We start from the raw sequence: 13,151 nt of genomic DNA on the forward strand, positions 1-13,151 counted from the left end.
GTGGCACTTCGGGACATGGCTCTGCGGTGTCCCTGTCAGCGCTGAGATCACGGAGCTTTTCCAGCCTAAACCATTCCACGTTTCCCCAGGCTCCCCCAGCGCGCCCCGGCGGTCCCAGCGCCTCAGGGAGGGGAACTACATCTCCCGTGAGCCCCCGCGCCCGCCCTTCCCGGCGTGCCGCGCGGCCGGGGGCGGGGCGCGGGCGGCCACGCGTGCGGCCATGGCGGGCGGGCTGGAGCCGCACCTGGCGGCGCTGCGGCGGGAGCTGGGCGGCCCCGCCGCGCTCTCCGTGCTCGTCGCGCTCCTCGCCGTCGCCATCACCTTCCGTGAGTTGCGGGCGCCTCCCTGTCCCCCCGCCCCGCGGCCCGCTGGGGGCGCGGCGGTGCCGGCGGGCTCGGGTGTGCCGTTCCCCTCAGGCTGCTCTCTCCCGCAGTGATCTGGCGGTTCGTGCAGGGCAGGAGGAGCGGCCGGAGCGCCGTGCTGCTGCTGGGCCTCTGCGACGCGGGGAAGACGCTGCTGTTCGCGCGGGTGAGCGGGGAGGGCGCGGGGGCCTCTCGGACCACAGTGCGGGAGTTCCCTTTAGTTCCGTTTGTAGTCTTTTGATGGATCTTAAAAGGTGGGGGTTGTAGCTGTAAGGAGGGATGGAGAGCGAGTTTTGTCTACCACGGAGTGTCCAAAGAAATGGCGCTTTGGTTTGAATTCGTCATAGTAAAAGGCTTAGGGATACTTGAGCGCACCACAGTCTGCGGCAGCTCCAATCTCTGTGAGCAGGGACAGCACCCCAGGGAACGGCTGGAGCTGTGCCAAGGGACTTGAGGTTGGATATCGGGGAAAGACTCTCCCCCAGAGGGTGGTGGGGCAGTGGACGGGTTCCCCAGGGAATGGGCACGGCCCCAAGGCTGCCAGAGCTCCAGGAGAGTTTGGACAATGCTCTCAGGTACTGGCTGGGATTGTTGGGAGGTCTGTGCAGGGTCAAGAGTTGGGCTGATGATCCTGGTGGGTCCCTTCCAACCCTGGACATTCTGTTACCGCCACGTCTGAAAAAGAAAGGGGCACAGCCATGCTTACCGTGGTCCCAGCTGGGAAACTGTGAAGGATTTGCAGGCACACTCTCTTCCTTCTTGTTTTAATGGAGATTCACAATATAAATATATAGTTACTTTCCTAATGACCATTTTTGAATTAAATTGGGGAAGTGACCGCGGTAGTATTTTCCTGCAGGAAATTGAGATCGGGTCTCTGATGCCCATTACCCCTGTCAGAGAATTTCAGTTTCTGAGGAGGCTGGGGGTGGTGTTGGTGTAGTTTGGGGTGGGGGCCTCCCGGGCTGTTGGTTCTGAGGCTGTGCCTGTTCCCGCAGCTGCTGTCGGGGCGGTACCGCGACACCCAGACCTCCATCACCGACAGCTCTGCCGTCTACAGGCTCAGCCAGGACAAGGTGAGTGCACTGCCTCAGCTCTGGGTGCATCCTTTTCCTGTTCCCCCTGCTAAACCTGGGAATTTTTGTGCTGCTTACGCCCCAGTTTGAACGCAGGACAGGATTTTCTCCAGGCGTGGCACACTGAGAAAATCGGGAAGTACTGGGATGTAGAATGTATTACTGGGCTCCACAGGTTCTTTTTCATTTGCTTGTAAAACAGTGAAACATTTCTGACTGAAAGCTACACCTGTGGGTTGGAGCAGGAGGGAGCTCTGGGGGTTTCAGTGTTCTGTTGCATTGGTTTATTTCCTCAGCAGTAATTTCTGTTTCTGCTAGGAAAACCTGAAATTAAAAGCTTTATCAAGTTTAAGCAGAGGCTCCAACTGGACTTTATATGATCCCAGAAAGGATTTTGTTATTTTTAGGTCCTGGACTTTAGGTCCTGTTATTTTTATGTCCACAGATCTGGGAGTTTTCAGGTTTTGAGCATTCATTCTGGAAATCTCTTATGCTGGCTGCACATGTGGCAGGGAGAGCAGAATGTTGGCAGCACCTTAACTGCTGGTGAATTGTGAAAGTAGAGGGTGGTTTTGTGACTTCACCTTCTCAGTTGTTATTAACAACAGTGATAATGAGGTTAAAAACTTTGTAAAAGAGCGTGCAGGGTTTTTGAAAAAATGTTCCTGTTTTGTGTCTCTTTCATTGATCAGACAAGTATTTGCAAAGCAGATTGCTTTTTTGATTCTTTTTTTAACCATAGCCGAGGTTCCCAGTAAGATCCAAGAGCAGTGAGGAGGAAGGGGCTCCTGCAGCCTTATCTGGAAAGCAGTGACGTGGCCCTGCTCGGCCGAGTGTTCTCTCCCACGTCCTGGCTTTGGCTCTTGCCTTTCCTGGGAAGGGAAACCTTTGCAGCCTCCAGTTAAAAAAGGCTCTTGCCAAGGCATTTTTGTGTTATTCACAGCAAGGTTTGGTGTATTTAGGAAGGCGTGGTGTGTGTGACCAGGTGAGACTGTAGGGTTATGTTCTGTGTCAGAGGCAGATGGGGTTGTGCCTTCAGGACACAAATCCAGGGTCAGATTGCTTTTCCCCAGTCCATGACCACAGGAACCACTGGATCCGGTGTTAATTCCTTTTTGCCTGTGTTCCAGAGCACTAATGTGACCTTGATCGACCTTCCAGGCCATGAGAGTCTGAGGCTGCAGTTCTTGGAGAGGTTCAAGGCCGCAGCCAGGTAACCTGGAGGGGATCAGCAGGGCAGGAGGGGTTGAGTGATGCTTTGGAAAGGGATAAACCAAATGAAATGATGGTGCTGGGAATGCTGTGAGCTAGGCTGCTGGTGCCCTGAGAGTCAGAGCTCTGCTGTGGGGTGGTACTGGTTAATTTTTGCTTTGCCTTCATAAAATATCCTGAGTGGGAAAGGGACCACAAGGAGCATCGAGTCCAGCTCCTCACCCTGCACAGGACAATCCCAAAATCGCACTTTGAATTTCTTAGTTACCTGTGCTTGTGGTGCACCAGGAGGCAAAGCCACTGCAGCAGGGAGGTCTAGGGGATGTGGGATATCCTGGGGCAGACAGGGGAAGAATTCCTGCTGGAGCTGGCCATGGGATGTGTTTCAGGCAGCACATGCTGCGAGCCTACGCTTGGGCTGGGTCAGACCAGATGTGGGAATCTCAGCCTAGGCTGGAATGCTTGCAGGGGAAGGTGGGTGCAGAACTTCATCCCCAGCACCTGTCCTTCCCTCTTCCCCAGAGCCATCGTGTTCGTGGTGGACAGCGTGGCCTTCCAGAGGGAGGTGAAGGACGTGGCAGAGTTCCTGTACCAGGTGCTGGTGGACAGCACCGTGCTCAGGAACGCGCCCGCGCTGCTCATCGCCTGCAACAAGCAAGGTACCCTGGGCTGGGCCTGGCCAGGCCTGCAGGGCTTCGTGCCACGGCTGCTGAACCTGGGAGTTGGGATTGCAGCAAAAGCAAGGCTGGAATTTAGGTTTAAACTCTGCCTACTCAGCAGGAGTGTGTGGAGGACTGCTTGGGAGAGCTGCAGCTCTTTGGGTGGGTGTAGGTAATGCAGGTGGCTTTTGTGGTTTTTTTTTGTTTCTGCTTGCTTTGTGCAGAGCTGTTCCTAAGTCTCCAGGCAGGAGGAACTAGGATCAGCTCGAGCACAATGAACTATCCCTATGTACTTGGCAACTTCAGAGTTAAAATGTTCAGCTGCCAGGGTACCATGTTTTCTCTGGAGTAGCCTGAATACCTAGCTACTGGAAAAGACTCTATTTTCAGATCCCTACAGGTTCTACAGTGAAAGTGTGGGTCCCTCTGTAACAGCTGGATGTTTTGGGGCGCTATCAGATCTGGATTTTGTAATTATTTCCTGCACTTAACTCAGGAGCTGCCTGAGGCCTTCACAGCTCTGCATGTCACAGGTGGAAAGCACAGGGCAGGAGGGAGTGCTGGTGCATCAAACCCATCCTCTGAAGTATCTTCCTGCCCAGCAAGAAGTTAATTCCCTGCATTGTATCAGACTGCTGGGTTGTTCCCCTTCATGCCTGTGATCCCAAAGCTCCAGCATCCCTCATCCCACTGCAGGCACGGCTGTCCTTGTCCTGGTAGCTCCAGTGACTGCACAGTATGCACTGGCCTTACTTTAGGGGAAGGAACCAGGTTCTGAATTCTGACAACCAAAGAGCTGATTTTCTTCTTTTCTCTTCAGATGTCACAATGGCAAAATCAGCAAAACTTATCCAGCAACAGCTGGAAAAAGAGCTGTAAGTATGGAATGGGATCTCAATCCCTCTGAGCTTTTCCTTTTTCTCTTCCCTCAGTGCTCAGTAAGCTCCCTTGAGCTGTGTCTGAGTTCCCTGTGGAGCTGGGAGCAGTCTGTTTGGTCTGGGGCTTGGCAGTGCTGGGTTTACAGTTGGACTCCATGGACTTAGAGGGCTTTTCCAAGCTAAATGATTCCCTGGATCTATAACCCCTTTGGCCAGCAGACGGCAGCAGGGGTGTTTGTGCTGTGCCTGCTCCAGGCTGCATACCCAACCTTCTGCTTTTTAGCTGAGCAGTTAGTTGCCACATACTCACATTCTTCAGGTAAATAATGATTGCTTTTTCTGATGTGGAGCATTTGTCAGCTACCTGTGTGTAGGTGCTGGATTTCTAGGTAGTTAATGTGCTGTGTTAGGCACCATTATTCCAGTGTTTACCGTGGGCAAATTGGGATAAGGACATCATCATCATCTGACTTCTGCTGTCCTTTATTGCAAAACCAAACCTGTTTGAACACCTCTCCTTGAGTGCCCTCCTACTCCTTTGAGCCTTTGCACTTGTGCCTTCCAACAGGGGCCAGAGGCCCTGGCTGAGCCTCACAGGGCCGTGCTGGGCCTTGTGTCCTTGCTGTAGCTGGCATGCTGCTGACACCCCAAGCATCCCAGAGCCGTGGTGCAGGTGATACTCCCCTGGTGCTCAGGTGCTGACCCTTTCCCTTCTCTCCCTGCAGCAATACCCTGCGGGTGACACGCTCTGCAGCCCCCACCAGCCTGGATGGCTCAGCCACGGGGGGCCCTGCCCAGCTGGGGAAGAAGGGCAAGGACTTCGACTTCTCCCAGCTGCCCATGAAGGTGGAGTTTGTGGAGTGCAGTGCTCGAGGCAGCAAGGGAGAGGAGGGAGAGGCTGACTTGGAGGGCCTCGAGAAGTGGCTGGTGAAGGTGGCCTGAACAGAGATGGACAGGGCTGGGGGGCTGAAGGGGAAAAGATGGTGTGGAACACTCAAATCTCGATGTAAAAAGAAGGAACTTCAGCTGGAAGTCAGCACTGTGGTGTCTTCTGCTGTTTGTGGGCTTGGGAGCAACATGACAATTGCTGGTGTGATTCCCTCTGACTGTCCCTTCATGCTGCAATGTTTTTGTCCTCTCCCCTCTTGCCCTCCTCTGGGCTGCTGAAGCTCTGGGCTTTCCTTTTTCTTTAATCTTTAGGTTTTTCATCTTGTAGTTGCCTAGCAAATTAGGAAGGAGTGCACTGGCAGGTGAGTTTTAGAGGCTGGAGTGTGCCTATCGTTTCCTGCCATGGTTTACACCCCTCTTGCCTCTCAGAGCCACTGACCACGTTATGGTTGGGGCTGCTGGAGAGCACTGCACAAGCTCCCTAAGTTGGGCAGGCATTGAGAGAATATAAATAGCTGTTTTCCTCTTTGTGTCTGTCTTCCCATTGTTCCAAACTGATGCAGCCCCATTTCTGTGGGGCAGGGGGAGTGTGAAATGCCCAGACCATACTGCCCTGCTTTACTCCCTGGGCTCAGTTCTGTGCCCATGTCTGGTGATTTCCTCTCTTGATCAGCTCCTGGGAGTTTTTCTTCAGCTGAAGGCTGTGTCCTGAAAGCTTCACTCTGCTTTTCCTTCCAGGCCCTCCTCCCACAGCCAGGAACAAACACTCTAAGAGGGGCAGAGCTACAGGGGGTCATGGCATGAAACTCTGAGATGGGCACAATTTCAGATCTGTACCTGCAGCTGGCACCTGTTGTGCCAGGCATTTGCTGTGCAATCTCCTGCTGCCCCTGCTCCAGTGGCTGCAGGAAGGGCTTGCTTTGTGTTTAATTAATTAGTCAGCACTTATGGCAGAGTGAGAGGGAAAGTCAAGGAGCTGCCAGCATGTGTGTGTGCTTCCTCCTGGTGGCAGAGATGCTCAAGGAAGAGGGGAAAGAAATAGGAGATCTTCCCAGTTTGTATCTCACTGCACATTGCAGAGTTCCAGTGCAGTGACATTTTCCCTTTGTGGCTTTGTGTTGTTTTAGGGTTGAGGGGGGTGGCTGGCTCCTGGCAGACCCCTTTTGTAGTTTGTAGGCCACTCCCCTGTGGTTTGAGTCCTCCTTCATCACTCATCTGTTGTGTTCTTTTCTTTCTCTGGGGCTTTTCCTGCCTTCCTGCAGCATTGCCAAGTGTTGGGAAGAGCAGGAACAGCCTTCAGCAAAACCCTGTGCATATAATGAAGCTGGTCCTTGCATTTTCAGCCTCAGGAACCATCCATGCCAGAGGTGGGGAGGGTTATATTTACCAAACATGTTACATTCTTCTGTTTCCTGCAGGCAGAGTCCTGTTGGAACGTGTTTGTCATGCTTTGAACTCCTTTAGCTGGAGGTCTTGGGCTGCCTGCTTCAGATCCATAATGCTGAAGTGATTTTGGGCAGAAAATTGCTGTTTCTTTGGGTGATTGTTCTTGCAAACATGCAGAAGCCGAGCACCAGCCTCAGCTTAAGGGGGGAGGTACCATGAGGCCGTGGTGGGTTTTAAGTTATTATTTTTAAAAATATTCCTTAAGTAAATTCTTTTATGCTTAAATGTTTGTTCTCAAGTCTTGCTTCAGTCTGTGTGTTTGCTTTGGCTCTTCCCAGCAGTGTCAGATCCACATGGATGGGGCTCTGCTCCTGCTCAGCACAGTGCTGGGGGTCAACCTTCCTGCTCTGTGGCCAGGTCTGTGTTGTCAAAAAACATTGTCTTCTGCACACAGAGGGCTTTGGGACTGGTTTGTATTTTGGTTTTGTATTTACTTCTTGGTCCGACTAAGTGAGAAATTGATAATCACATAGCAGAAAGCACCCACAAATCATAATTGAAAGGCACTTTGGTGATGTGCACAGGAAAGCTCCAGCCAGCTGTGGTGGCAGAGCAGCGCTGCTCTGCCCTGGAGGTGGCTGTGGCACCCGTGGCTGTGCTGGATGGGATGAGATGCCTCAGCTTTCCCAGGCTGGGGAGTGGCTGCACGGCCACGGAGCCACTCGTGCCAGAGCACAGAGCAGAGCTCCAGGAGTTTTTTGGGCCTCACTCCACAATTTTTAAAATATTTAAATATTCAGGGCTGGTTTTCCCCAGTGGCTTCGGGAAAAGATCAGAACTGGAAATTCTGAGTGTTGTTTTCTTGTTTTTCTTGATTCCCCAGTCAGCTCCATGCTTTGTTCTTTGCTCTCCTGACCTTGTTCCCAGCCCGTGGCTCTGCTGGCTGGGAGTGCTGCTCCTGAGGCTGCAGCTCAGCAGGGCTGTGTTGGGATGGCTTTGGCAGGACAGTGGGATGTGATAAGCTCAGCCCCTTCTTGCTGCAGCTGCCTGACCCTGAGTCAGGAACCCGCTGCATTCACACATCTCCAGGGGCTGAGGCCCTCACTGTGCTAAAGCTCTTCTGGTCTGTGTCTCTCATACTCTGAATTGTTCCCCTGGAAAAGACAGATGTTTTTGGAGGAGAATGACGAGCACGGTAATAACCAGGACAGCATTAAACCTGAAAGAGGAGGAGAGATTGCTGAAAGGCAAAGAAAAGCAAAAATAACCATGCCTGGACAGCAGCATCCCAAGGGGCGGTTTCCAAGGCTCCCCAACAGAGGTGTTCCAGCTGTGACCTTCCCTGTGCAGAGCCACCACCCTGGCACCTTTGGGCCCAGGAGCTTCTGTTGGCCCCACTGGGCCACCTCCTGCACTTTGTGACCAGCCCCTCCTGTGGCTTGTCCTGCTGGGTGCTACCCCTGGTATGAAAGAAGTGGAGAAAGTTACAGAAGGTCAGATGGGTGTTCAGGGGAAATCTGCCAGGTAGAGGTGGAACAGGAATAGGGATAACATGGAGAGAGCTTTTTTTCGTGAAGAGTTTGGTGATCCAGAGCAAATCCAGGGCAGGTCTGCTCCTGTCCTCTCCCTTGACTCCCTCCATGAACATGGATGCTGCAGGCCACTATCACAGGGAAAAGCCATGGAGGAAGAACAGCAGAGCCTGAATACATTCAACCCATAAAACCCCTGAAAGAACACCCCAAACCCACTGCACCCTGCCCAGAGCCCACTGCACTGAAAAAATGACAGGATTTTGAAGTAGCTCAGTGCTTGACATAAGTAGCTGGATTTGTTAGGCCATGGGCTGAACTTGATGTGAACCTTAAGGCTGTGCTGTGTCAGGCAGAGGTGGATCAGAAGGAAACCTGGAGCTGACAATCTGATGAATAATAATAGTAAAGATCATTAATAATAGAACAGGCAAAGCTGCAGCTGAAATATTACTTTAAAATGCTCTAGCAGATTGTGGTCTGTGTACTGTAACAACCCCATCACGGTGTGGACTAACAGAACCCACCAAACCCTCACCAAAACCCGCCTGAAACAACAAAACAGCAACACAGTGAAGGGTGAGAAGGACCCAGGCTTGCTCAGGACATGGTGTGAGGGAGAGGGAATGAAACTTTTTAATTGCCAGGCATTTCTTTGTTCACGGTCCCTCTGAGGCACCAGCTCGGGCAACTGCATGCCAGAACTGATCTGTGCCAATAAACCTGGCGGGGATGAGAACCTCGGGTCAAAACCTGCTGTGCCTGCGGCCCCTGCCTGTATGCCCGAGCCCATCAGGGAGATGCAGGCAGGGCTGCCAGGTTCCATGGGACTGCAGGCTGGACTCCTGGGCCGGCCCTGGGCTCTCTCTAGCCCCTACCAGCCTCCCCCATCACCGGTGGAGCTGCAGAATGTCCCCCCCGCCACCATTTCTTTCCCAGCTGGAATGTGCTCAGCATGGGCCAGGCTGGGACCTGCAGCCTCCCCAGGGCTTGTCTTGCTGGTGGGGGGAGACCAAGAACGCACCACAGTTGGAAAAGTGACCTTTATTTAAAAAATAAAAAGAGCAACAAACCCCAGATGTTCTGCAATAAACCCCTCGTGATGTCTTGTCCCAACACGTGTGCGGTGTCCCTGCTGTCCTGTGCGGGGGCTGCGGGCGGGGGGACACCGGGCAGCCCCTCCGGGCTGGCAGCCACCTCCCCTGCTGCTGTCCCAGCCGGGAATGTCACCCCGGAGCGGGGCCGTGCCCGCAGCAGGCACTCCTCCGGGTCCGTGCGTTCCAGCCCCCTCTGCCTCCTGCTCCAGCTGGCCGGGGCTGCCCCTCCCAGGGTGTCGGGAAGCGCGGCTGGAGCCCCTGGGAGCTGCCACTCCCAGGACGGGGCTGGCCCGGAGCATCCATCCCTCGCCGGGCTGCGGGAGAGGAGCTCGGAGCTGCGGAGCCGCTCCCGTGGGAAGTCAAACAAACCCAAACAAGACGAAATAGTGGCAGTGGGTGATGGGGGTGCGAGTCAGTCCTCGGGGGCTACACCAGCCCCGCCGCCTTCTCCTGCACGTTGTACTCCTTGCTCCTCTTCACCTTCCAGCTGATGAGGGCGAGCAGCACGGTGCCCACCACCTTGTAGCCCACCTGCAGCCCCAGGTATCTGTCGGGAGAAGAGCAGGGACATGCCAGGTCTGCAGCTGGCACTTCCAGCCGACCCCAAGCTGCCTGGGGCCCCTCCCCTGCCCAGGGCACAGGGTACCTGTTGCGAAGGAAATCGTTGTTGTAGTAGGCGCAGAAGCGGCCCGGGGTGCACTGCTGCTGCTGCCAGTAGATGCAGGAGGAATCGATGAGGGCTCCGAACATGGCCGGGGCTGGCAGCCAGGCTGGTGGGGAGAGAGGATGGGGTCAGCTGCTGATCCCCAGGGGTTCAGTGCCTCTCTCAGCCCCAGCAGCGCCCCAGCCTCATTCAGGCACTCACCCAGCAGTCTCATCAGTAAGAACTGGACTCCGATGGCGAATGACTTCTCATCCTGGTTCACCACCCTGCAGGGGAGAAGACACAGGAGGTCAGAGCTGCTGGCCCTGGATTTGGCCAAGACTTGGGCTGGTTGCACCTTTATGACATCCCGTTGATCCCAGCATGGGGAAACATCGGCTCCCCCCTGGAACTGAGGAGCCCACACACCACTCACCGTAACACCATCATGTAGAGGGGGTTGTGGGACAGGCAGGCCACCAGGGCAGCAAAGGAGATGAGGAATATGGCAGGAAGGAGCATATGGGAGCAGCTGACTGGACAAGAGCCCGTGTAGGTGGAGAACAGCTCATTCCCATTCAGGGAACAGTTGTGGTAGATCTGTGGGAAACGTTTGGAACAAAACAGACGTCAGAGTCCCAGCGCCAGGAGCAGCTTTCTCAGGACAAATCATCCCAATATCCCTGTGCAGAACACCCATAAGAGCACCAGCTCCAATTTTAAGGCACAGCCATGGCATCCTGTGATGGGATTTGCCACCATCCCTGTTCCTCCAAGCAGGTTCCCAGGGCCTTACAGCAATTCTCCAGGGCACCTTCCCAGGGCTCAGCACACCGTGTGGAAAGGATTCCACCCCCTTATGGCATTTGCTGGGTTCCAGCAGCATCACTTCACTATTCCCAGCAAGGCTGCTTTGGTAGCCACTTGCTTTACTCACCGTTTGTCTGGGGTTGGTGGGGTTGGTGGTGCTGTTGGTGCAGCCAGCAAAGCAGGGTGAGATATATTCCACGGTGTTTTTCTGGCACACGGGGTGGAAGATCTGCTTAGAGCATTGGCACCCAACCCGTGCCTTAACCTGCTGCTGGGAATTGGGTGTACTGCCAGAAAGGAGGGGGGAGAATTTGGTAAAAAGTTAAGAAATAGGACAGGAAGAATTAAAAAAAAAAAATCCCTTTTGCTAGTTGAGCAGTTTTCCTGTTCCTGTTTGGGCTGGGACACTGCCAGCAGCAGCCTGGCCTTCTGCCAGCCTCTGATCCCTGCAGGTACCTCTGGAAGTGTGCAGTGAATGTCACAGGAATTATGTTATGTCTACAAACAAGTACTGACACACTTCTTTTCTCTTTTTTTTTAATTTTTTCTTTTTTTTTTTCATCTGAAAATTAATCGGCCAAAAGCCCGTAGAAATGGAGCTGGGCTCCATCCAGAGCTGCACAAACAGATGTGTGAACAGCCACAGCTGCAAACACCACATGGACACAAACTGAAAGTGGGCATGCTTCCCAAACAAGCCTGATGGCTGTGGAAGTGAAGAGGACAAACCCAAATCAGCCCTGTCCTCCCTCACTCCCCCAAGGACTGCATCTGCTGGAGTCACACAGCCTGAATCCCACAGGGATGTGGCACTGGGGAGCTGCCCTTGGGCAGGGTGGGATGGGGCTGCTCCACCCCCTGTGGAAAGATGGCATCAGAAATCTCTTCCTTGCTGGCAGTGCACTGGGAAATGAGCTCAATGCGCTTAACATCAAGCCTTGGTCATATACAAATGTCATTTTTATCTTAGGAAGTCATGGTAAGAGCCAAAAATATCCACTGAGGTGAGGAGAAAGATGATGTCCAGCTGGAGTACTGGGAGCATGTGAAGTGATGTGGACACAATGTTACTAATTTTCCCCTAAAAAATCCAGAGTGAAAAATTACACCCTGCTTGTTTGGCCCAGAAAATCATGGATAAACGCCCTCCCAAGGTCTCTGGGCTGTGAAGCACCTGGATCTCCTCCATGCAGTGAGGATCAAGGAGCAAGAAGCAGCATGGTGATGACTTCTGCCTCTCCCCCTGTGTGTATCCCTCCCCACGGATAAGAGCTGGAGAAACAAGGAGCTGGGAGCAGCACCTGCATTACCTGGGGTGGTAGATGCCCTCGATGTGCCCTGTGGAGCAGCCCATGAAGAAGATGGGCAGGCAGATGAGGATGGAGAAGACGAGCACCACCACGGCGAAGCGCGGGATGGCGCGCAGGGAGAAGGAGAAGCGCTTCATGATGATCCCTCCCAGCAGCATCCCCAGTGCTGCTGCCGGCAGGTTCACAGCTCCTGCAGAGGGATGAGCCTTCAGAGCTGTCCTGCCTGCCCAGCACCCCTCCATGGACACGGGGCAGCTCTCTGGACCTCACAGGAGTTGGGAGAACCTGCAGATCCAGCTGTCATCCAAGACAGCCCAAACCCAAGGCAGCTAGGGAATTATAGGTCAGGAAAGTCACCAAATACCCCAAGGTGAACCCCAGGTGTCATTCAAAAATGAGTTTTCACTGATTTCTTCTCCACGCTTTAAAAAGCCTGGAGAATATGGGCAGTTGGCTCCCTGCTGGTGGATATTTTTTGCCTCCATCTATGCTCACCTATGAGGAAGTTGGCCTGGGAAGGGGAGGCACCATACTGCTTCTCCAGGAACTTGTTGAGGAAGGTGGCCAGACCCGCAATGACGGATGAGAAGCTGCACTGAGCCAGCACCAGGAGGATGAAGAGGGGGTTGAGCAGCAGCCTGAGGAAGATCTTTGGGAATCCTACAGGGAAACCATAGGAAAAATGTGTTTTAGCCATGTGATCCTCACTCCAGCTGTTTGTACTGGGAATAAACCCCCACCCTTAGCCTGCTCCCAGTAAGGATGTCTGTGGGATGATGATGTTCTGCTGGGGATATCTGTAGGCATGGGAAGGTGGGAGGGGAGACACCCTAATGTGTCCCAGCAGCTGGCAGCACCATGGATGTGTTTTCCTGGTGGGACATTGTGTCCTCTGGCCCCATCAACAGAGGCAGATGGACCCTGGGAGCAACTCTGTTTATTTGGTCACTTAGGAGTTTTCTAATTAGCAGAGAGCCCAAAGAGAGGAGAAGAGGGAGCTGACAGCGCCAGGATATGACTGCAGTGGAGGAAGAGGCAGGGAGAGAGGGGCTTTATGTGGGAAGAAATCCTCCTGGAGCTGAAAGAATCATTAATTTGGTCTCTCAGCAGTGACATCCCTCTCAAGCCTCTTTTGGTTTCACATAAACAGTGTCGGCTGCACTGGGGTGACCTCACTGAGGAGCTGGTGGCGCCGGCAGCCCCATGCCCACTCCTGGAGCTGGGGTTAAACCTCCCAGTGACCCTTTTCTGGCACACTCGTACCACTTTAAGGTCCTCAACACAAAATTTGGAAAGAA

At 53.6% G+C, this 13,151-nt stretch overlaps 2 protein-coding genes across 2 annotated transcripts in view; one reads left to right on the top strand and one right to left on the bottom strand.

Annotated features, from left to right (window-relative positions):
* Positions 1 to 198: 198 nt before the first annotated feature.
* Positions 199 to 9,109, top strand: SRPRB (SRP receptor subunit beta). The gene is made up of 7 exons (XM_077785600.2): positions 199 to 326; positions 434 to 528; positions 1,361 to 1,438; positions 2,569 to 2,651; positions 3,173 to 3,309; positions 4,130 to 4,184; positions 4,913 to 9,109. The coding sequence occupies exons 1-7, from the start codon at positions 221 to 223 to the stop codon at positions 5,127 to 5,129; spliced, it is 771 nt and encodes a 256-aa protein (XP_077641726.1). The 5' UTR covers positions 199 to 220; the 3' UTR covers positions 5,130 to 9,109.
* The window catches only part of SLCO2A1 (solute carrier organic anion transporter family member 2A1), a 24,005-nt gene continuing 19,876 nt past the window's right edge, over positions 9,023 to 13,151 (bottom strand). Inside the window, exons 8-14 of the mRNA XM_021541442.4 lie at positions 12,349 to 12,513; positions 11,854 to 12,043; positions 10,671 to 10,830; positions 10,170 to 10,333; positions 9,956 to 10,020; positions 9,737 to 9,860; positions 9,023 to 9,637 (exon numbers count right to left, since the gene is read on the bottom strand). Of these exons, the coding sequence (XP_021397117.3) occupies positions 9,517 to 9,637; positions 9,737 to 9,860; positions 9,956 to 10,020; positions 10,170 to 10,333; positions 10,671 to 10,830; positions 11,854 to 12,043; positions 12,349 to 12,513 (989 nt within the window). The 3' untranslated portion in view covers positions 9,023 to 9,516. The remainder of the gene's footprint in view (positions 9,638 to 9,736; positions 9,861 to 9,955; positions 10,021 to 10,169; positions 10,334 to 10,670; positions 10,831 to 11,853; positions 12,044 to 12,348; positions 12,514 to 13,151) is intronic.

The sequence above is a fragment of the Lonchura striata genome, chromosome 9 (assembly GCF_050655825.1).
Source record: "Lonchura striata isolate lonStrDom1 chromosome 9, ASM5065582v1, whole genome shotgun sequence".
NCBI lineage: Eukaryota > Metazoa > Chordata > Aves > Passeriformes > Estrildidae > Lonchura > Lonchura striata.

Bases quoted from the DNA above. Each gene is read 5' to 3' on its own strand.
- SRPRB (XM_077785600.2), top strand. From the start codon at position 221: ATGGCGGGCGGGCTGGAGCCGCACCTGGCGGCGCTGCGGCGGGAGCTG. The intron at 2,652-3,172 runs GTAACCTGGAGG...CCTCTTCCCCAG, and splicing joins AGGTTCAAGGCCGCAGCCAG to AGCCATCGTGTTCGTGGTGG. The intron at 4,185-4,912 runs GTAAGTATGGAA...CTCTCCCTGCAG, and splicing joins CAACAGCTGGAAAAAGAGCT to CAATACCCTGCGGGTGACAC.